Here is a 22,491-nt window from a genome sequence, read left to right as displayed (position 1 = left end):
AAATTAAAAAATAATGATACGTAAATGTTGTATGAATAGTAAGAGGTTAAGTAAATTTTTTTTGTAAATTTTGTACCTTACGCAACTTTTTAATAGAATAAAAAATGGTTTGATATCCCCTCACGGTCCTGATGCAGCACATGCTCGTGCATAGGGGTGAAAACGGTCCGGTCCGGTCAGGTTCGGTCCAGTTCGATTCGGTCCATCATTTTTTCGATCTATCATTTTTCTCGGACCGGACTGGACCAAACATCTAGTTCGTCCATTCGGTCCGGTCCCATTCGGTCGGTCCATTCAGTCTGATCCAATTATTCTTTCTTTTAAATAAATCAATTAAATATTTTATTTAAATTACTAAATTAAAATTAAATAAATTATTAATGTAGATTATGTAATTAACTCATTAAAAAGAAATTTTATATGGTCAATGATACATATGATAAATTATATATACATACATAATACATATTCTAAATTATAAATTATATTTATATATAAATTATAATATATATACTATATACATATATACATAATGGGGAATTCGTATTAGGTTAGTTAATTTATAATTTACCAATTGTTTTATATTTACTTACAATTTAGGTATTTTACAAAACATTTATCTAATAATTTTAATTAGATATAAATGTAGATGTTAGTAATTAGGTAATTGTGAATTGGTTATAATTAATTGATAATATACACTACTTAATTAATAGAATATTATTTTGTAATGACATATTTAAAATTTTATATTATAAATAGGAATAGGTTAGATGAAAATTACATAATTAATTATATAAAATAATATATATATAAAATAAAAATATATATTTTTAATTTGGTCGGTCCGTGGAATCATGGACCGTGGACCGGACTGAACTAGTTCGGTCCAAGGAATCATGGACTGAACCCTAACCCTATATTTTTCGGTCCCAATCGGTCCGGTTGGTTTTTCCGGTCCTACTCGTGCGAGATCTCCTGGACCCAAAAAGTCGCAGCAAACCAACGATCATGGATCGTAAACTTAGGTATTGTTTGGCCACATGAAATTTTCATCTCAAATATAAAATTTTCATCTTATTATTATAACTTTCTCAAATCTACATATAAAATATAATAAACAATTCAATTTTTTTAAATTTTAATATAATAATAATATTAAAATATAATATTTTAATATTTAATTTTAAAATTCAAAATTCTTATCTAAAAAATGTCGGCGAGCAATCACAACCGAAGAGATTGAAGGGCGTCGTATCGATTTTCACTTGTTTTTTATTTCTTCTTTCGTCTATTAATGAGAAAGTGAAAGAAATAGTGTCACAATCAGCATGAATGATAGCAGTTAATCCACTTTTATCCATGGAGGATGGGAAAGTGGCGGCTTTTACGTCAACGTGTTCGTTTTTTAACCAAACTTTGCTTCTCCAAGGACCACAAAAATCCGAGCAAGAAAGTGGGTTCCGGACAGAATACTGCAGTATTGTCGACCGCTGCATTTCCGGTTCATATTCTCCTCTTGTTGGAGACACGGAAGCAAGCACTAAGATCACTCCAAATTAAGGAGCCGCAGATGTCTCTTCCGAGAGCCGGAGATGGAACAGGGGCCAACACTCCCCCGCTGGAATCCTCTAGTGAGCAGAAGCAGGAACAGCAGCAGGTTCAGACGGCCGAGGAAGATGCAGTTGGCTCCTCTACGTGGAGGAGGCTCAGTGAAAACAATAGCCCTGTATCCCATTCCTTCCTTCCACAAAAGAAGAGCAAAGTAGGTTGGTGCAAGCACAAAATTCAAAAATATATGATGAATCTTTATTCTCTTTATATATATATACATATATATATATATATATATTTATATATTTCCCCTTGTTATCAGTAGTCAATTATTACTCTATGTTATTGGGTTTTGGTTGACGTTGTTGTGTTGAATCCAGAAGAGAGCGATGACGATTTGTTCACGGTTCCAGACGTGGAAGCTCCACCACCAACCAACACTGCCATCATATCCAATGTCTTTGGTAATGGTAACCGGGAAAATAATGCAGAGATTCAGCACCAGACTGGGTTGTCCATGAAACGCCGCAGGGGACGAAACCCTGTTGATAAAGAGTACAGACGCCTCAAGAGGTATCTTGACCCTTTTTTTCCTTGTTCTTGGACGAATTCTATGAGAAATTTCTTTATTTCTTGTTCTATTTTATTATTTGTGAGGTGTAATTACTTCTATGATATCTCCTTCTGTCTGTGAAATTCTGATGCAATGATTCGAAGCATGTGTGGTGAATGATTTCAAAGCATATTTTCCTTTTTAATAGGTTGCTGAGGAACAGGGTGTCTGCACAACAGGCCCGAGAAAGGAAGAAGGTATATGTCAATGATCTTGAATCAAGAGCCCAGGAATTGCTGGACAAGAACTCCAAGTTAGAAGAGAAGATCTCAACTTTGATCAATGAGAATACCATGCTTAGGAAGGTGAAGTTTTTGTCAATTGTCTAAGTGCTTTATCACCCACACAACCACAAGCATGTTACATTATATACATAATACATGCATAATTAAAACATCTGTTCCTCATCATGTCAGGTTCTTATCAACACGAGGCCTAAGAATGATGAAAGTATTGATCCGAAGCAGGATCATTTTAGCAAGAGCTGATAAGCATAAGGTGTCTCTTTAATTTTTCAAGTTAATTACTTTGTATCTAGGATTATCGCAGACTCTTTTTAGGCAAATGTAGATCTCAGATTCTCAGCTTTCCCAAACTATGCATGTACTACCACTTATTTAAGTCCAGTACTTGAGATGTAACTTTAAAAGTAGGAAACAAAATCGCCATAATTTGAAAACAAAAACATCCTATCTAAAAGGAAAATAACAAGCGAACCAATACATTTTATTTCACTTTGCAACTGGGGATGATTAAGTTGGTCTGGCGAAGGTTCCTTCTGTTCTTGTTCTTGATTCATGCCACCAGGTTGGCTTACTTTTAATGGAGTTTCTTCATCATCTGGAACGTCCTCTTTATATTTGTAACATTTAGCCCAAAAGAAATAGCTGGCAAAATTGAGAAGGCTGAGAATTGCCAAGAACCAGTAGAAAAGGTCAACATGGTTCTTATTCATGTCAAGCCCTTCCAACCACTCCATCTTGTTCTTGGTTAACTTTCCAGTGACCGAATTGATGATGTCAACAAATACTGCGCTCAAGTAGTAGCCGATGGACAAAGAGAGCCACGAGAAGGAAGTGGAAAGGGATCTCATGCCAGCAGGAGCCTCTTTATAGAAAAATTCCATCAACCCCACAAGTGTAAACAAATCAGCAATTCCAAAGATGGAATAATGGAAAGATAGCCAAAAGAGGCTAATGCGATGATTGTGGTGGTTGAATTCGTGCTTTCTCCTCACTTCTATTATACCTGCTATACCCATTGAGATTGCAGAGAGGAAAAGTCCAACTCCCACTCTCTGCAGGTGGGTGATGCCGTTTGGGTGGCCGGTGATTCTACGTAGGATCGGCACAAAGGTAAATTCATAGACAGGTATGAGAACGGACATGAACACTAGAGGAATCACGGGAATGGAGGCCGGCGGGATGTCAAAACCGTTAATGCGTGTATTCATGATCTTTGCTTGCTGGACGGAAAAGGTCTGCAACTGGGCTAAACATGTGTTCATGAGGATGGTGCTTAAGAGGATGGGCATCATCCTTGTCAGAATCTTCACTTCTTCTACTTGTGTTACTGAGCAGACTCTCCATTTTCCTGCCTCCTTGCCTTTTGGGATTATAGCGGCCTTGTCTAGAAATCTAGTCAAGCATATAGATATAAGTCGGATCAAATATATATTCGTTGTTCTGAGAAAATAGAATCAGATGATAAAAATGGCTAAGAAATCATCATGCCTGAACCGGTTGGTGGGGGGGATGAGCTCTCCATTCGAAAAGGACTTACGATCGAGTGGGTCATATAATTCATCAGAATTAGTTACTTCTATCCTCCGGTTCTTCACTGCTACCACCAAAACCTGCAAGGCTATTCTCAAATGAGTTCTGCAAGGACTCGGAAGTCTTGAATATCCCATGAGAGAGAGAGAGAGAGAGAGAGAGAGAGAGAGAGAGAGACCTCTAAGACTCTCAACAACTGACTTTCTCCTGGCACCCGAGCACGGTAATATGGCTTGCCCAAAGCAACAAAAACAAGACCAGCAAATGCGCACGACATGGAGATGATAAAGCCTTTATACCATCCAAAATTTGAGCCGACATACACTACAAATGTTACCCCATTGGAAGCCCCTATGGTAATGCTAAGCAAAAACCAATTGAAGAAGGAAGCTATGTGCTTTCTTTCTTCAGGATCATTTGAGTCAAATTGATCAGCACCTAGCTAAAGCAGGAACAGAGCCTCTGATTCCACCGCCTCCAAGTGCCAACAAACCTATTGAAGCATAAAACAGCAAAGCTTTTGTACTATGCACACAGTTTGACTTCCCACAAGCTTCGAGTTGCAGTTTAGGATAGTAGGATTGAATTATGAGCAAAATATATCCCTGAAAGTAGAACACCCAAAACGTAAGGCATTGATTTATATAACAAATTACTTCGTTGATAAAAGTTTCTCTGGTTCATTCAAACAAAAAGAACTCAAAAATTGCTGCTATCTTTTGGATTTCACGATCTATTAGAGTTGACCAAGACATCGATTTGAGTTTTGTATTCTTTTTACTTGCCAGCTTATGTGTGCATTTGGGTTGAAGATACATGCAGTAGGCAACAGTTTTAACAGACTTGATACGGTGCGTTTGAATGGAGCGAAACGATGTGCAGCAAAGGATGGGAATTAATGAAACGGTGCGCAGTAAGGAAAAGTGTTGCTGTGTGAATAAATTGGTTGAGTTTAATAAAACGATTCGTTTTGTGTTGTTTTGTGAAATAAGCCAATACGGCATCGTTTGAATTTGACCTTTTTGAGATGCTTTGTAAGTCTGTTAGTTCTATTATTTTTTCTATAAATAGAGTCAGTGAGGGTTGCAGAAGGTATCGATCATTTCACTTGAGGTTTGATTTGTAAGGAGGTTGGAGATTGCTCGAAAATCTCTTCCGAATACTAGAGAAGCTTGTGATTCTATTCTGTGTTCTTCTTTTGTGATTAGTTGTTCATGATTGTGTGAACTGTCATATGAATTCGAAGAGACTAGCATTCTATTCGTAGTAGCAGTTGAGGATCAAGGAGGTACGTGACAATTGGTATCAGAAGTAGGCGATCATTACCACAGAAGGTGTGATGGCAAAAGGTACGCGTGGAGCACTTAAAGGCCAGCAAGATGCATCTTAAAAAACAAGATATGGTGCAGAAACAGCTAGAACATCATTAGCACACTATTATGGGAATAACAGAAAGGTTAGATCAATTTTCTGATATGTTGAGATCTGTTGTTGAGACTGTGAATGCTTTGTCTAGACATGATAGGGAGGTATCTAGAGAAAGAGATCATGTGCCTAGAAACCATGAGGATAGAGGTGGTTTTCAGAAGGGTTTTAGGTTGGAATTCCCTCATTTCAATAGTACTGATCCAGCGGAATGGATCTTTAAGGCCAATCAATATTTTGATTGCTTTCAAGTACCATTTCATTAAAAATTAATAGTGGCATCACACCATATGGATGGTGAGGCATTGGTTTGGTACCAACATGCTTTGGATTATGGCCAATTTAATTCATGGGAGACGTTAGTGGTGGCAATGCAAAATAAATTTGGACCATCTGGATTTGATGATCCAATGGAGGCTTTGACAATATTGAACATAATACTTCTATTGGTTTATATACCACAAGTTTGAAGCATTGTCTAATAGGTTGAGAGGCTTGTCCGAAAGGCATAAAATGAGCTGTTTTATCAGTGGGTTGAAAGATGACATAAGAATCCTATGAAAATGTTTAATCCTTTAAACTTAGGGGCTGCCTTTGGCTTAGCCAAGTTACAAGAAGAGTATGTTTTATCTTCAAGGAAGTCTTGGAGGACAATTGGTCATTATGCTGATAAGTGGCCAATCAATCAAGTGGGACTTAAAGATTTTACTGAGGAAGGCAATAAGAATTTTTCTCCCTTAAGGAGGGTGAATTCTTCTCAGATTGATGAGAAGATGAGGAAGGGGTTGTGTTTTCATTGTGAGGAAAAAGGAATCCAAATCACACTTGTAAGAAAACCAAAGTGTATTTCATTCAAGCTGATTCTGAGGAGTTGGACAAATCTAATAATGAAGAACCTGTGTGTATTGAGGATAGTCAATCTGTTCCTACAGAGGTTGATAATTTGGAAGTGTCTGTCAATGCTATTTCTAGATCTATCAGTGCAAATGCTATGAGGTTGCATGGCTGTGTAGGCTCTTGTGCTGTTAAAATCCTAGTAGATTCTGGGAGCACACATAATTTTATGGATCCTTTAGTGGTCCAGGATGCTAAATTGGTTGTGCATAAGGAGTCTAGTTTGCAAGTGAGAGTGGCCAATGGTGAAAAGCTTCTGAGTCAAGGCAGTGGGGTGGAGGTTTTTAAGATTCAAGGCTCTAGATTTTCTGTCCCTTTCCATGTGTTAGCATTGGGAGGATGTGATGTAGTCCTCGGGGTGCAATGGTTAAGAACTTTGGGCTCTATCACTTAGAACTTTGTAGATATGTCTATGCAGTTTGAGTAGGGGGCTCAGATGGTGGGCTTGCAAGACTTATCTTTTGCAAGTATACATATGATGTCTGGTATTAAAGGCTTTAAGTCACAATTTGTGACTAAACAAGGCTAGTTTTTACAGATGATGCCTGTTGAACAGCAACATGTTGAAGTTGTTGTGGAAGGTCCTATGGCTGACTTACTTAAGCAGTTTAGTGATGTATTTTCTAAACCTGTTGGCTTGCCCCCTAAAAGAACTTTTGATCACCCAATTAATCTCATAGAAGGGGCTTCTCCTATTTCAGTAAGGCCATATAGGTACCCTCATTACCAAAAACTTGAAATTGAGAAGATTGTCCATGAATTGTTGCTTTCTAGTGTAATCAAACCTAGTCAAAGTCTATTTTCCTCACCTGTGTTGCTGGTTAAGAAGGCTGATGGCACTTGGTGTATGTGCATTGATTATAGAGCCCTAAACCATAAAACCATAAAAGATAAATTTCCAATTCCTGTGATAGATGAATTACTTGACGAATTGTTTGGGGCTAGAATCTTCTCAAAGCTGGATTTAAGAGCTGGTTATCACCAGATTCATGTGAAGAATGAGGATATTCCAAAGATAGCTTTTCGAACTCATTAGGGCCATTATGAATTTCTAGTGATGCCATTTGGGCTCACTAATGCCCTTGCTACTTTTCAAGGCTTGATGAACCACATTTTTAAACCTTTTTTGAGAATGTTTGTTCTAGTTTTTTTTTTTTTTTTTTTTTTCTTTAATGACATTCTGGTTTATAGTAGAAATGTTGAGGAGCATCTGCAGCATGTGAAAACTGTTTTGGGAATCTTAAGCCAACATACTCTCTATGCAAAAATGTCAAAATGTCAGTTTGGGGGTGCATGAGATTGAATACTTGGACCACATTATTTCTGGAAAAGGGGTACAAACAGATCCCTCCAAAATAGCAGCTATGGTTCAATGGCCTATTCCTAAAACCTTGGAGTCCTTGATAGCGTTTTTAGGATTAACAGGCTATTATCGAAAGTTTATTAGAGGGTATGGTTCTATAGCAACATCTAACAGAATTATTGAAAAAGAATTCATTTTGTTGGAATGAAAAGGCTGCTGCTGCATTTGAAGTGTTGAAGGCAGCTGTTACTAATCCTCCTGTGTTGAGATTGCCAGATTTTAATAAAGCATTCACCATTGAGTGTGATGCTTCTGGTATAGATCTTGGGGTAGTTTTGATGCAAGATTCTCAACCATAGCTTTTTATAGTAAAGCTTTGAAGGGTAAGGCTTTGTTATTGTTGACTTATGAAAAAGAACTCCTAGCCTTAGTATCTGCTGTCCAGAGGTGGAGATCTTATCTTTTAGACAATGCCTTTAAGATTAAGACTGACCAACAAGCTGTCAAATTTTTGGTGGAACAGAAAATTGGAACCGAGGCACAGCATAAGTAGGTTTCAAAACTCATTGGCTATGATTTTTCTGTAGAATATAAAATGGGAAAAGAAAACTTGGTTGCTGATGCTCTTTCAAGGAAAGATGAAGAATATCAAGCTCTCATTGCTATGATTTCTTTTCCTACTCCCTTGTGGATTGAAGAACTTAAGAATAGTTACTCCTTGTGTCCAGAATATGTGGATTTGGTTCCCAAATTGTAGCAAGGTCAGCAGGATCCAAAACATTTTTCTACTCAACAAGGATTGTTACTCAGAAAGGGCAGGTTGGTGATAGTTCCTTCTTCATCCATTTTATCCAAAATTCTGCAATATATCCATGACAATCCACAAGCTGGTCATGTGGGTTATCATAAAACACTGCAACGGGCTCGAAGAGATTTTTGGTGGTCTGGTATGAGCAAAGATGTCAGGAGATTGGTTAAGGAATGTGAAACCTGTCAGGTTAGTAAAAGTGAAAATGTGAAGTACCCTGGTCTCTTACAACCCTTGCCAGTTCCTGATTCCCCTTGGTTGGATATATCCATGGATTTCATTGAAAGGTTACCCCTTTCTAATGGGTTTTCTGTTGTGCTGTTTGTGGTGGATATATTGACTAAATTTGCTCATTTCTTTGCACTTTCACATCCATACACAGCTGTTAAGGTGGCTCAAGTCTTTCTTAATGGGGTCTTCAAATTACATGGTTTTCCTCGATCAATAGTTTCAGACAGAGATGCAGTTTTCACTAGCTCTTTCTAGAAACAGTTGTTTCATTTGCAAGGTGTTTCCTTAGACTTTACCTCTTCATATCATCCTCAATCTGATGGTCAAACAAAAGCATTAAATAAATGCTTGGAATGATACTTGAGATGTTATTGTAGTCAACAACCAAAACAGTGGACTTCATGGTTGGCTATGGCTGAGTGGTGTTACAACACTACTCCACATTCTTCCATCAACATGACTCCATTTGAAGGCCTTTATGGTTATGGTCCCCCTAAACTTCTTTCTTATGTACCTGGCATTTCCTCAAATGCTGCTATTGATCAACAATTAAAAATAAGAGATGAATTGCTGAAGTTGTTGAGGGATAACATAGCACAGGATGAAATTTTTTTCTGATAAGGGTAGAATAGATAGATCTTTTCAGGTGGGTGACTGGGTCTTCTTAAGATTACAGCCTTATAGGCAGAAAATAGTGGCTATGCGCCATAACATGAAATTAGCTCCAAAGTTTTATGGCTCATTTTTAGTACTGCAGAAAGTTGGGTTAGTGGCTTATAAACTTGATTTGCCTTCATCTTCCAAGATCCATCCTGTGCTCCATGTCTCTTATTTGAAGAAGAAGTTGGGGCAGCATGTCATTCCTTTGCCCATCTTACCTCTAATTGATTCTAATGGCCAATTGCAACCTAAGTCACGAGCGATCCTTGATAGGAGGATGCAAAGGAGGGGTAACCAGGCTGTAACTGAGGTCTTAGTGAGTTGGGTGGGGGCTGCTCCTAAAGATGTCTCTTGGGAGTGTTTGTGGAAATTGAGGCAGTTATATCCTCACTTGGTTGGCACTATTTTGTAGGTGTATGCATCTGGGTTAAAGGCCTTGTGGGCAAGTCCTTTAAGAGGGGGAGATTGTTATGTGTGCATCTAGGTTGAAGATACATGCAGTAGGAAACGGTTTTAACAGACTTGATACGGTGCGTTTGAATGGAGTGAAATGATGTGCAACAAAGGATGGGAATTAATGAAACGGTGCACAGTAAGGAAAAGTGTTGCTGTGTGAATAAATTGGTTGAGTTTAATAAAACGATTCGTATTGTGTTGTTTTGTGAAATAAGCCAATACGACATCGTTTGAATTTTACGTTTTTGAGATGCTTTGTAAGTCTGTTAGTTCTGTTATTTTTTCTATAAATAGAGTCAGTGAGGGTTGCAGAAGATATCGATCATTTCACTTGAGGTTTGATTTGTAAGGAGATTGGAGATTGCTCGAAAATCTCTTCCGAATGCTAGAGAAGCTTGTGATTCTATTCTATGTTCTTCTTCTGTGATTAGTTGTTCATGATTGTGTGAACTGTCATCTGAATTCGAAGAGACTAGCATTCTGTTCATAATAGTAGTTGAGGATCAAGGAGGTACGTGACACAGCTCCTGCTATAAAATGATCACTAGCTAAATTATGAAAGCTTGATTCTACTTGAGAAAGAAATTTTACTAGTAATTGAATCGCATTAAAGAGTATACAAGTGTTGAGACGAGTCATATAGGTATCAGATATGAACCCTCCAACGAGCGTGAGCAAGAATGCGATACCCAAGTAGTTTGTGGTGGTGTTTGCAGAGCCAGAGAGGTCAAAGTGCATGACATTCGAGAAATATAAAACCATGCTTATCAGAGTTTCATATTTGCTAAATTTTCACACTGCTTTTCTATTGCATTTCACGTGTTTATATACACAGTCTTATAAGAGAATATGGAATCAAAAAGGAATAAAAGACAATTATAAGAATTGGAGAGAATAACATAAATGCTTTTCTACGGTTCTTCTAGAACATGCTTAGTGCTATCATCTATGCTAATACGTCCCCTCGAGTCCAAGGGAGTATCAACGACATTGAGACTCGTTCAAAATTGAACAAATTTATCAGCAACTATTGGTTTTGTAAGAGCATCTGCAAGCTGGTCTTTGGAGCTTATGAAGGAAACAACAAGTGTTTTGGCTGCAACACGATCCCTTACAAAGTGAATGTCAAGATCCAAGTGTTTGGTTCAGGAGTGGTAGACGGGATTGGCACCCAAGTAAGTGGCTCCAATATTTTCACACCATAAAATTGGAGCTTGAGAAAGTGGAAGGTCTAGCTCACAAATCACATTTTGGAGCCAAATAAGCTCAGCTGCAGAGGTGGCAACCGACTTGTATTCTACCTCTGTGCTTGATCTGGTGGTTGTTTTTGTTTCTTAGAGCTCCATGAAATCAAGTGAGTGCCAAGGAAAGTGCAGAAACCGCCAGTTGAACGACGATCATCGGGGCATCCCACCCAATCGGCATCAGAGTATGCTTGTAAAATAAAGGGAGACTGAGATGAAAATTAAAGGCCATAGTTGATTGTGCCTTTAAGATATCGTAAAATTCTTTTCACAGCACTCCAATGTGGGAGCTTGGAAGAGTGCATAAATTGGCACACTTTGTTTATAGAGAATGATATATCGGGCCTTGTGAGGGAAAGGTACTGGAGTGCACCTACAATGCTTTTGAAAAGTGTTACATCCTCAAAATTAGGTGAGTCAAACTTAGAGAGTTTGAGGGAGGCTGCCATGGGCGAGGGCATCGGTTTCGCATGCAACATGTTGCTGCGAGTGAGGAGGTCTTTGATGTACTTTCTCTGTGAGAGCAAAAGACCATCCCGTGTATAGTTTATTTCCAAACCAAGAAAATAAGACAAGGGTCCTAAGTCTTTGACTGGAAAAGCTTTACTCAAATCACTAATGAGTGTGTCAATGACAGAGGTAAGGTAGGATGTTATGACAATGTCATCAACGTAAACAAGTAGATAGATTTGTATAACACCATTGGACAAAATAAACAGAGATGAATTAGCTTTGGAGGCTACGAAACCATACCCTAGAAGCCACGAGCTAAGTTGGGCAAACCACTCCCGTGATGCCTGTTTGAGGCCATAGATGGCTTTCTGTAGTTTGCACACATAGTTGGGATGGACCGGATCAATGAAGCCTTGTGGTTGCTGCATGAACACTGCGTTAGAGAGAGAGTCGTGAAGGAAGGCATTTTGAATGTCGATTTGTCGCAAGGGCCACCCACGAGACACTGTTATGGAGATGATCAACCGAATGGTGGGTACTTTTACGACTGGACTAAAGGTGTCGTTGTAGTCGATTCCAGCCTGTTGATGGTAGCCCTTGGCTACCAGTCGTGCTTTCCGGCGGTCAATGGTGCCATTTGCAAGAAATTTGGTTCAATAGATCCACCTGCAACCCAGAATGTTAGAAGCACCATCAGGTGGAACTAAAGTCCATGTGTGGGTCTGTATGAGGGCTTTATACTCTTCATTCATGGCATTACACCATTCGGGTATTTTGGAGGCAACAGAAAAGCTAGAAGGGGTTTCGGGGATGGTGGTTGTGACCGTGAGACACTGCCAAGTGGGGTAGGGACCGTGCCATCGGTACGAACAAAGGGATGCGAGGAGTTGGTTTGAGCTCTATTTATGATAGGAGATCTGGGTGGAACGAGAATAGGGGGAGAAGAGGAATTGTTTGAAGAGGATGAATTAGAAGGAGAAGATATAGGGTATCGGGAGGAGGAAGACAACTTAGGTGGAGAAGGGAAAGGAGTCGAATGTGGGCCTGGGCCAATAATGGATAAAGGGAGGATGGGTAAGTAGGCCTCAGAGTTGGGTTGGGTGAGAAGGGAGGAGGTCACGGGTTTGGGCTGCGATTTGGATAGAGGAAAAGATTTTTCATTAAATAGCACATCTCTAGACACATAAAGTCTGTTTGTAGTTAGATCTAAGCATTTGTAACCTTTATGAGAAGAGCTATAACCGAGAAAAAGACAAGAGGTGGATCGAAATTGGAGTTTATAATTGTTGTATGGGCATAAATTTGGCCAACACTCACAGCCAAAAACTTTGAAAAAATGATAGTCTGGAGGTTTGTGAAAGACAAGTTCGTGAGGTGATTTATTTTTCAATGTTGGAGATGGAAGAAGATTAATTAAATATACTAATGTCTCGAATGCTTCAGGCCAAAAGGAAAAAGGGAGCGAAGCATGGGCAAGAAGTGCAAGCCCATTCTCAACGATATGTCGATACTTTCGTTCAATAAGCCCATTTTGTTGATGGGTGTGTGGACACGAGAAGCGGTGAGTGATACCCAATTTTTGACAAAAGGGGGTGAGTGAATTAAATTCACCACCACCATTAGTTTGTAAGACAATTAATTTTTTATTGAATAAACGCTCAAGATAAGGCAAAAATTTAAGAAAAATGTTGTAGACATCGGACTTTAATTTGAGAGGGAAAAACCAAGTGTATATGGTGAATTGATCAACAAAAGACAAATAGTATTTAAAACCATGAGAAGAATCATAAGGGGCTGGGCCCCATAGATCTGCACACAGTAACTCTAAGGGCTAAGTAGCTTGGGCCCGATTATTATGAAAGGGCAACTGATGACTTTTGGCCAGGGGACAAGCAGAGCACTGGAAGTTGTTGTCGATGGGGAGAACTGGCAGATGGTTGTTGTGCAGAACACGAGTCACTACGGTGAGGGAAGGATGGCCCAAACGATGGTGCCACTGAGCCATGGAGGTTCTTTCGCCGACATGAGTGGAAGGAGATGAAGGTGATGCCGACGTAGATGGAAACTGATAAAGACCATTACGGGTAGGACCTCTGAGAAGTTCCAGTCCCATCAACGTGTCCTTCACAACGAAATAGGATGCATGAAATTCAAAATAGCAACCATTGTCAATACATAATTTACAAACAGAAATGAGATTCTTGGTGATTGAAGGTACATGGAGTAAATTACGAAGAGTAAAAGAGGAAGAAGAAGAAGTGGAAGAAAGAGAAGAGTCACCAATGTTCTAGATAGGTAGAGCCGAACCATCACCCACTTGGATTTGATCACTACCATGGTAGGGTTCTGAGGAAAGGTTGAGATTATTTAGGTCATTTGTGATGTGATGAGTTCCCTCTAAATCTGGATACCAGTTGGCGTCGGTATATGGGTTTGAGGTTGTGAGATTTGCAGAAAGGGAAGGTGGGACTTCATACTGGTAAGAGTGGTCAAAACGGTGATAACATTGCAAAGCAACATGTCCAAATTTTTGGCAGACTTGACAGTGAGGCCTGGAGGGCGAGTTTGGTGACTGGGTTTGGGGTGCCGATAGAAAATGAGAGTTGCGACCTCCACGTGAGAAATGGTTTGAGCGACCTCTGACACTGCAGCCATGCCGTCCTCCTCGTGTGAAGCTTCTGCCCCGTTGGTCACGACTTCCAGAGGTAGTGAAGTGAACTGAAGGCTCAACATGATTGAAAAGACTTCGTGAAGTATGAGCAATATGATTTTCATGTACAAGCAGCAGTTGATATAGTTCATGTGAAGAGATGGGCTCAGCTCATGTGGTAATAGAAGTGACAAAGGATTCATAAGCTGAGCCGAGGCCAGTAAGCAAATATGTAACAAAATCTTGATCGGGTAAAGGATTACCAGATGCTGCTAGAATGTCAGCTAGAGCACGAACCTTGCCAAAGTATTCTATAATCATTTGTCTCCACGAGATAAATTGGCAAGCTGAAATTTCACCTGAAACTGTTTTGCATGTGAGTGGGACACAAACATGGAGGCTAAAGAAAGCCATAGGTCACGAGCCGTGAGAGCCAAGAGGACATGGCCTACAACAGATTTAGAAAGGGAAGAAAATAAAATGCTGAGAACTAGCTGATCAGTTCTTTTCCAGAAGGAGAAACTGGGATTAAGGGCAGGGTCAGTGGTTTCAGTGGACAAGAACTGAGGTGGGCAAGAAAGGGAACCATCGACATACTTGTAGAGGTCTTGACCTCTCAAGTAGGCAGTGATTTGTACCTTCCATGGAAGGTAATTTTCTGTGGTTAGTTTTGTGGAAACAATAATGGAAAAGGACAAAGCAATGGAAGTGGTGGAAGGGGGAATCGGAATAAGGGCCATGAAGACAGAGTGACTAGTGGTCGAAAGGCTCTTGATACCATATCAGAGTTCCATATTTGCTAAATTTTCACACTGCTTTTCTATTGCACTTCACGTGTTTATATACACAGTCTTACAAGAGAATATGGAATCAAAAAGGAATAAAAGACAGTTACAAGAATTAGAGAGAATAACATAAATGCTTTTCTACGGTTCTTCTAGAACATGCTTAGTGCTATCATCTATGCTAATAATACTTACCATGTTAGCCATAAAGCCTATGTTATCCAGCCCCATCATCATTGCAATATACACATCAGTTATGCTTTTGTCCAACATGCTATGATCTTTTCAGGATCGAACATATATGCGATGCATTGATTACTTACCAAAGATGAAATAGGTGGCTTTAAACCCTCCTTGTCTTGGATTCTTCTTGTTCTCGGATTGGTATGCTAAATCATTGACACCATTATTATCGTTCAACCCCTACGTACATATTTCAATGACGACCGATTTGAGATAATGAAATGGCAATAGATAGAGAAGGAGATAAAGTCAAAGTCTCTCTAAAACAATGTAAGAAAGAAACTAGGAAAACAAAAGCTCATCCAAGCTTTCGAAACAATGTAAGAGTGCATGCAATTACCATGGTTGGGAGGTCGGTAGTGAAAGTTCCAGAGAAGGGAGAGGAGATCATGCTCAGCTGTGTAAATAACGAAGATGGTGTATGCTTATATAACTATAACACTGCCCTTCGAACTTCCCGAAGTGACTCTGCCCTGAGCAAGATAAAAGTTGAAAATTTTGGTTGTAAGCCATTCTACGCACCCATCCAACATTATTAGTCAGAAAGTCATATTTTAATAAAAAATAATGTCAATTTAAATTTTTAATATGAAGGCAACATCATTAGTACGCAGATCGGTATGCAAATTCGCTTATACATAGCAAAACTCGTTCAATTGTACTAAAAGTTTGGACAATAGATCCTTCACTTTGCCCTGATTAATCCTCCATTGTGTTACAATAAATTTTAAATTATATCATTTTATTATAAATTCCATCAACCCAAGTTAATAGAAAACAAGGGGCAATTTGGAACACTGCCACATGAAAAAGAAACTCTTTATTTTAAAGATTAAATTAATATCATCGAAGGTAATGAAAGTGAAATGTGGTTAGCATTTCTTCAAGTGTAAAGATTCCGGGCGTTCACGAAAATGGCTTGGGGCTAGAGATGCCGCCAAAGCCTTCCAAAAGTTTACAGCCAACAATGATGTTTGCTTGCACCCACAAACATCTTCAATATCAACCCCTTCCTCCTAGGGCCGGCTGATTCACAAGGCGACTTAGGCAGTTGCCTAAGGCCCCACAGTTAAAAAGGCCCACAAAATATTAAAAAGTTAATTATTAAAAAATATTTAAAAAAAATTATCTAAACTAAACAAAATGAAAAAAAAAAAAATCCAACTCTATTGTTTAAAAAAAGAAAAGAAAAGAAAAGAAACAAACAGAAACTCTGTAAATTCACATGGGAAAGTCAAAAGTCACAATAAATTAAGAAAAATATGTTACAATCTCTGTCAAAAAAAATTGGAGCATATAAAAAATCACTTTCATATCTCAAATGGCTGAAAGTTATACATTTTACTTCATCTCTCTTGTGCTCTGGCCTCCATGATCTAATCTCAAACTCTCTTATTACTTGTATTTGGCACTGGCCGGTCTCCGATTGCTACATCGCACTTGCAAGATGTTAAACTGTTGTCTCTACTCTACTATGGACTTGTGTATTAATCTGATTTCTAAAAAATTTGCTTTAGACTGTTAGACAAGTACTATACAAGAAAGTTTTATGGTTATAAAGGAAGACACGTTTGTGTCACTGTGTGAAGCAGCCTATCTTGAAGACTTCAAGTCTCATCACTCATGAGTCATGATATATTATTTGCGGTCAATACTGTAAGTAAAAGTATGCAATCAAAAGATATGCATATTGATGTTGCCATTGATCAGTTGAAAGATCTTATTTCTTATTTTCAAGATTATAGAAAAAATGGATTTAAATCCGCTATGATTTCACCGAAAGAGATTGCAATTAGTATAGAAATAGAACTTGTATTTAGAGAAAAGTGAATAATTTATAGAAAAAAATAGTTTGATGAAAATGTCAATAAAGAAACAACACAATCTGCTGAAAAATCTTTTAGAATTAATTATTTCTTATTTATAGTAGATCAAGCAATTTCTTCAATTCAAAATAGGTTTGAACAATTTCAAATATATGAAAATATTTTTAGCTTTTTATTTAATTTCAAAAAAATGAAATCACTTGACAATGGTAGTTTGCAAAAAAAATGTGTTAGTCTTGAAAGCTTTTTGAAATATGATATTAATGGTTTAGTTTTATTTTATGAACTAAAAGTTTTAAAAGAAATTTTACCAATAGAAGAAAACACTCCGATTGATATATTAAATTATATAAAAAGACTTGATTCTTTTCTAAATGCATGTATCGCTTATAGAATCTTATTGACAGTACCTATAATTGTTGCTTCTGCATAAACAAGTTTTTCAAAATTAAAATTGATAAAATCTTATCTAAGATCTACAATATCTCAGAAAAGATTAAATGAACTAGCCATATTATCAAATAAGAAAGAGATATTAGAAGAACTTGAATATAAAAATTTAATTAGCAATTTCTTATCTCAAAAAGTAAGAAGAATAATTTTTAAATAAAAATATAATTAAATATAACCTAATTTAATTTGATACAAGAAAAAGGCCCTATTTTATCTTCTCACCTTAAGCCTCAAAATTTATTGAGCCGGCCTTGCTTCCTCCCCTTGTAAATTGCGTTAGCTAGCATCAACATCACCAAAATTAATGGATTAAATGTTATTTTTAACCCAATCCACATCCCACTGTTACAACTCAAAATCTTGCGCTAAAAACACATATATTGTATGAGTGATACTAGCCTACCGCTCAGCTATTACCGCTGGGCGTGACCACTAGTAAAAATTTGTTCTTTTTATTTTTTTTTCATTTTCTTTTCATTTTTTAACATATTTAAATATTTTTAAAAAATAAAAAAAATACATCAATACATTAAAAATTACTTTTTTTAATCATTAAGTAAAAATAAAAATAAAAAATTAAATTAAATACATGGCCAGAATACCTCATTCGAAGTTCCTTTCTCTTCCTTAAATTGGCCGCATCTAGATTTGTGTGCTTCAGTCAACCATGGTGCTTCAGGGAGTAAAGCATTTTTGTTTATGATTACATTCAATAAAAAACTATAACAAGAACAATATTTCATGGTTGCAACGAAAAAATGACCAGAAACTCTGGCCAGGATCGGCAGGAACCTTCAGAAAGACGATTTCAGCAGTCATACCAACCAAAACGAAAGAGAGAATTACATATCACGTGGAAGTGAATCAAGTGATGAACAAATCCAAAATTCTTTTGTTTACAGGTCAAAAAATGCATGGGTTAATTTCTCTGTAGCATCTCACATTTGCAATTCCCCAAAATTTGTGCCCACAAAATTCATCTATGTTGAATATCTAATTATGGCCTTAGTTCTGTACAATGAATAAAAGCACCAAGAATGTGCAAGTCCATCAGACAGCCAGGATTCAATTAATTAGGCTGCAGCAAGGGAAATACTCCACAGTCCACATATCAAACTCAGTGAACCATGGCGAGAACACGAGGCAACAGGATGAGGCAGAGGGCGTAACGAAGAGTACAATCTTATTTGAAGAGTTATTTCCTTTTCTTCTTACCTAAGACACACCCCAAAAAAAAAAAAAAAAAAAAAAAAAAAGGAGTCCAAGTACATAGAATGTATTCAAGAGAAATGCATAAAGGAGCACCAAACTACATCCTTGAATTACATAAATCAATAATCCCTTGCTACATTATAAGAACAATCGAGTAAAAGGCAGCAAATCCTAAAAACTGCACAACCCATGTGATATAACCAAGTGAAAAGGATAGTAATACGAGAAGATGGAGCACTATCACTATGCTCCAATGCCCTGCCTGATAACAGTCACTATTCTGGATAGATGCACTCCAAAAGATACACCAATCTCGCTAAATCTTTCAACCACCTCAGTACCAATCCATTGCCCCTGTTTCTTGCACTCGTCGTTCAGTGTCTTGAGAAGCAACCCGTACTGCTAACTATGCTTAAGTATTGGACTCAATAAATGGTTAGAAACCCCAGATTTTTCTTTCGCCATAGTGAAAATGAGTCTTTATTTGCCTTCTCTAACAATACATACCCTGAAAAATGAGACAATTTATCAGCGGATACTTTGTGTTCTTTACTAAAAACTGAGAATGGTTAGAATACGAAGTTTACCAGTATCATAAAGTATATAAAAAAAAGGGGGAAAGTACCAGAAGAAAAGAAAAACTTTCTTCTTAGAAAGACAATATCAATAACCAAATCCATGTTGCTTTATTTAAAAAAAAAAAAAAAATCTCTATGTTATAAAAGAAACCTGGGAAACTCAAGATGAAAATAGAAAAAGAAAAAGTATACTGATAGCAAACAACATAGGGAGAAAAATAGACATAAATGTCAGCAGTATTGTAAATCTAACATCATCAAATACTTATTGCTCTTCGAGAAATAGAATGAGTTCCTTGCGATTCATGATCATGCAATAAGAGGAAAAAACAACCCACATTTCTAAAAGAAAAGACACTCTTATTGACTTAAAAAAACAGGATATATGCCACACAAGAGAGTTTCTAGGTAGTTATACATCTTTGAAGCAAAAACATACTGTAATGCCTAATATACCCCCCCAAAAAAGGTTTAAACATAAAGTAGCTCAATTCACAAAAGGCAAAACCAATGAATTGGGTGGATTACTCTCAAAGGCTCTCGCCTGAAGTTTATGCCAGGGTTTTGCACAATAATCAACAAAACCATAGCTAAGGCTTATAACTAAAGTTAGTTCAACATCAAAATTTACATTACCTTTGAGGGAAATGAAGAATTTTCTTCCAAGGATGCACATCCAACAATAGATCCACGTGCTGATCCACACATGGGTCTAGTTTCCCTCCATCCTAATGGTGTGACAGAAGGATTACAAACCCTTACCAAACCCAACTTTACAATGTCAAACCTCCCACCTCCTGATTCTTCCCACTTGAGAACCTTCCCTCCTAAAATATATAATTCATCCCTTAATGCAGCAAACCCGTAACCAAAGGCCTCCATTGGGCGGGAGTGGTCAGAAAGAACAACAGGAGGAACTGAGCCGACATCATACCACTCTCCTTGTTCAGTATCCCTTGTTCTAATGAAGCTATCGCCCCAATCGACTACAGTATATACACGATCATCCCCTATTACCTGAACCGCAAATTGCATTGCCCTCGAGAAAGGCCATATATCGTCCACTATGCACCATGTTCTATTCGATGGACTAAAAACCTCGAAAGTTCTTTGGTCAGTCAGGCCCACCTGGTCACTCAGAATATAGAATTTTCCTTTATATGATAAACCTAAGCAGTCCATCTGTGGATTGGACAGTGGCGGCAGTTCCTCCCATCTGCAACTTATGATTGGTTATGGCTAATATAGGGCATTAACATAATAAAAAGCAGGAACAAATTTAAATCACATATTAACTTATTTGCTTTTGCCAATCAAATGAACTTATTATGAACTAAAAAATGTTTTAAGAAAATAAATGAGAACTGAATTTCTATCAAACCAGCAAAAACAAAGTAAGGAGTTGAACAGTTGGAAAAAGTTCATGCTAGATTGAATACCCACCAAATATAACCTGTGCAAGAAAAATACCTCAATACATACAAAAAATAGCATGTAACAATAAACTTTTGTGAAATCTAGATGAAAATTTATATATGAACATACTTGTCTGTCATAGGATCATAAACCTCGGCAAGAGCAAGCCCTCGGGTGCAAGATAAGTTGTGTCCGCCAGCTACATAAACCTTACCAGAAACAACACTGCACGCAAAATTAGATCGTGGTGTTCGCATACTTGCCATGCGAGTCCATTGTTTCTTGTACGGATCAAAATGCACAACGTCATTTGTTATGAAAGGCCTTTGATGGGGAAATGCAGGATTATGTGGCAGATAAGACCCACCAATCACAAAAAACATATTGTAGACACTAACACAAGAAAATCCAACATGTTGGCAGTCAACATGACCAATTGGGATCTTGGGTATAGGATGCCATCTATCAGCCTCAGGATCATAGGCAACCCACTCATTGCTCGACCCTTCAGTAAGAACAAATAGCCAATCCCCACAACGTCCTTGTCTAGCTTTAAAGTTGGCATATTCGGGGCTGCGGATTAAATCTCTCCAGCTTCTTGAGACGGTTTCAAGCATTCCATGGTATCCATGGGACATCTTTGCCAAACATCTCAAAGCCAGGTCATCCGGCAATCCGGGAATAATAGATTGACCCACATGTTCCCTAAATTGCAGGGATTAACAAGCTGAACAGCATATTTGGAAGAAAGAAAACAAAAGGGGAAAGTGATAAAAGGATAAAAAGTTCGCAAACAAAAAATAACACTAAGAAATAAATCTAAAAGAAAGCCCATTAAGCTGATGAAAAGAGGGATGGTGTTGTTGGCAAATGGTTGACCATATGACATATTTTCCGATATAAGGCACTGACATCAAATCACTATTTCTAAGAAGGTTCACAAGTCAAATGGTCAGAATCCGTGAAGGCGTCAAGCAAAGGTACAGTTTCAAGACAGTGAGAAGCACGCATCCGAAATTTCACCTCAGTCGAGCATAGTAGAAATTATACTTCTTCTAAAACGTACTTTTATATGTTTATTAGGTCGATTTAGCACAGAAAATGAACAATGACAGAAACGAATGGGAAACAAGATACGGCAAAGACGATTATCTTACATGAGTTATGTCAACGGAATCTCATTGAACTTTCGCCTCCTTGAAATCAAAGTGTATGGCTTTCATATGCGATTGAGGAGCTGAAACAAAACGCCGCGAACAAGATTTCTGTTAGGGATCTCTTAGGCTTCAGGCAAGTTTCACGGCAGCAAAGGGAGGTAGTCGACAGCAGCGAGTTAGTCGTGTCTGACTTTATGTTGTGGGCCCTGTGGGCGTTTAGGAGTTTATATGGGTTTTATTTTAAGAACATGTAGGGCTTTATTTGTAGTTGTAACAAGCTTATTTCAGGTTTGACCCATTCTTGTTATTCAATGGCTTAATTGTAAGAATACACAGATTGCCACGAGAGACAGAATAATCAGAAATGCAGGCATCAGAGTCACGACCGTATATGAAAAGTACCTCGGACTTCTTCTTTAATAGGTCGATCAAGAACCAAAGAATTCAAAGGAATCTTGTCAAGTAGCAAGATGAACAATCGGAAGGTAAACTTTACGTCCGAGGTTGGAAGAGAAGTATTACTAAAATCGGTTATTCAGGCCATCCCCACCTATTCGATGGGTGTTTTTAAAATGCCAAAAAATTGTTGATGCAATTAAACAAAATGATGAGAAGATATTGGTGGGGGCAAGCAAATCAAGAAAGAAATATTAATTGGTTGAATTGGTCTCAAATGGGGCAGTCCAATAGCAAAGGAGGGCTAGGATTTAGAGAATTTGATGATGGAGGTTAGTAACCAATCCTAACTCTCTAGC

General features: G+C 37.9%; 3 protein-coding genes across 6 annotated transcripts; 1 reads left to right on the top strand and 2 right to left on the bottom strand.

Moving 5' to 3' along the window:
• Positions 1 to 1,354: 1,354 nt before the first annotated feature.
• Positions 1,355 to 5,125, top strand: LOC122316597 (transcription factor HY5-like). Of its 3 annotated transcripts, XM_043133269.1 has the most exons (5): positions 1,355 to 1,769; positions 1,935 to 2,127; positions 2,316 to 2,472; positions 2,584 to 2,665; positions 4,731 to 5,125. In XM_043133269.1, the coding sequence occupies exons 1-4, from the start codon at positions 1,370 to 1,372 to the stop codon at positions 2,653 to 2,655; spliced, it is 822 nt and encodes a 273-aa protein (XP_042989203.1). In that variant the 5' UTR covers positions 1,355 to 1,369; the 3' UTR covers positions 2,656 to 2,665; positions 4,731 to 5,125. The 3 variants fall into 3 exon arrangements, with proteins under 3 accessions (XP_042989203.1, XP_042989210.1, XP_042989194.1); XM_043133276.1 differs by lacking the exon at positions 4,731 to 5,125 and having other exon boundaries at positions 1,938 to 2,127; positions 2,584 to 2,901; XM_043133260.1 differs by lacking the exon at positions 4,731 to 5,125 and having other exon boundaries at positions 2,584 to 2,901.
• Positions 2,811 to 15,485, bottom strand: LOC122294791 (protein NRT1/ PTR FAMILY 4.5-like). The gene is given in 9 exon segments (XM_043103793.1): positions 2,811 to 3,804; positions 3,901 to 4,022; positions 4,121 to 4,387; positions 4,389 to 4,547; positions 10,311 to 10,482; positions 11,029 to 11,033; positions 15,047 to 15,110; positions 15,171 to 15,274; positions 15,435 to 15,485. Coding segments are annotated over 9 exon segments (1,938 nt in total).
• Positions 15,486 to 18,672: 3,187 nt separating this feature from the next.
• Positions 18,673 to 21,986, bottom strand: LOC122316589 (F-box/kelch-repeat protein At1g16250). 2 transcript variants are annotated; one of them, XM_043133246.1, is made up of 4 exons: positions 21,737 to 21,986; positions 20,709 to 21,306; positions 19,800 to 20,379; positions 18,673 to 19,093 (listed from the first exon to the last, which is right to left on the bottom strand). In XM_043133246.1, the coding sequence occupies exons 2-4, from the start codon at positions 21,215 to 21,217 to the stop codon at positions 19,079 to 19,081; spliced, it is 1,104 nt and encodes a 367-aa protein (XP_042989180.1). In that variant the 5' UTR covers positions 21,218 to 21,306; positions 21,737 to 21,986; the 3' UTR covers positions 18,673 to 19,078. The 2 variants fall into 2 exon arrangements, with proteins under 2 accessions (XP_042989180.1, XP_042989171.1); XM_043133237.1 differs by having other exon boundaries at positions 20,709 to 21,284.
• Between the last annotated feature and the right edge of the window lie 505 nt (positions 21,987 to 22,491).

The sequence above is a fragment of the Carya illinoinensis genome, chromosome 1 (assembly GCF_018687715.1).
Source record: "Carya illinoinensis cultivar Pawnee chromosome 1, C.illinoinensisPawnee_v1, whole genome shotgun sequence".
NCBI lineage: Eukaryota > Viridiplantae > Streptophyta > Magnoliopsida > Fagales > Juglandaceae > Carya > Carya illinoinensis.
The sequence above is the reverse complement of the archived record's forward strand: the minus strand, read 5'-3'. Positions and strand labels throughout refer to the sequence as shown.

Bases quoted from the DNA above. Each gene is read 5' to 3' on its own strand.
- LOC122316597 (XM_043133269.1), top strand. From the start codon at position 1,370: ATGGGAAAGTGGCGGCTTTTACGTCAACGTGTTCGTTTTTTAACCAAA. The intron at 1,770-1,934 runs GTTGGTGCAAGC...TGTTGAATCCAG, and splicing joins ACAAAAGAAGAGCAAAGTAG to AAGAGAGCGATGACGATTTG. The intron at 2,473-2,583 runs GTGAAGTTTTTG...TCATCATGTCAG, and splicing joins AGAATACCATGCTTAGGAAG to GTTCTTATCAACACGAGGCC.
- LOC122316589 (XM_043133237.1), bottom strand. The intron at 20,380-20,708 runs GTATGTTCATAT...CATAAGTTGCAG, and splicing joins TATGATCCTATGACAGACAA to ATGGGAGGAACTGCCGCCAC.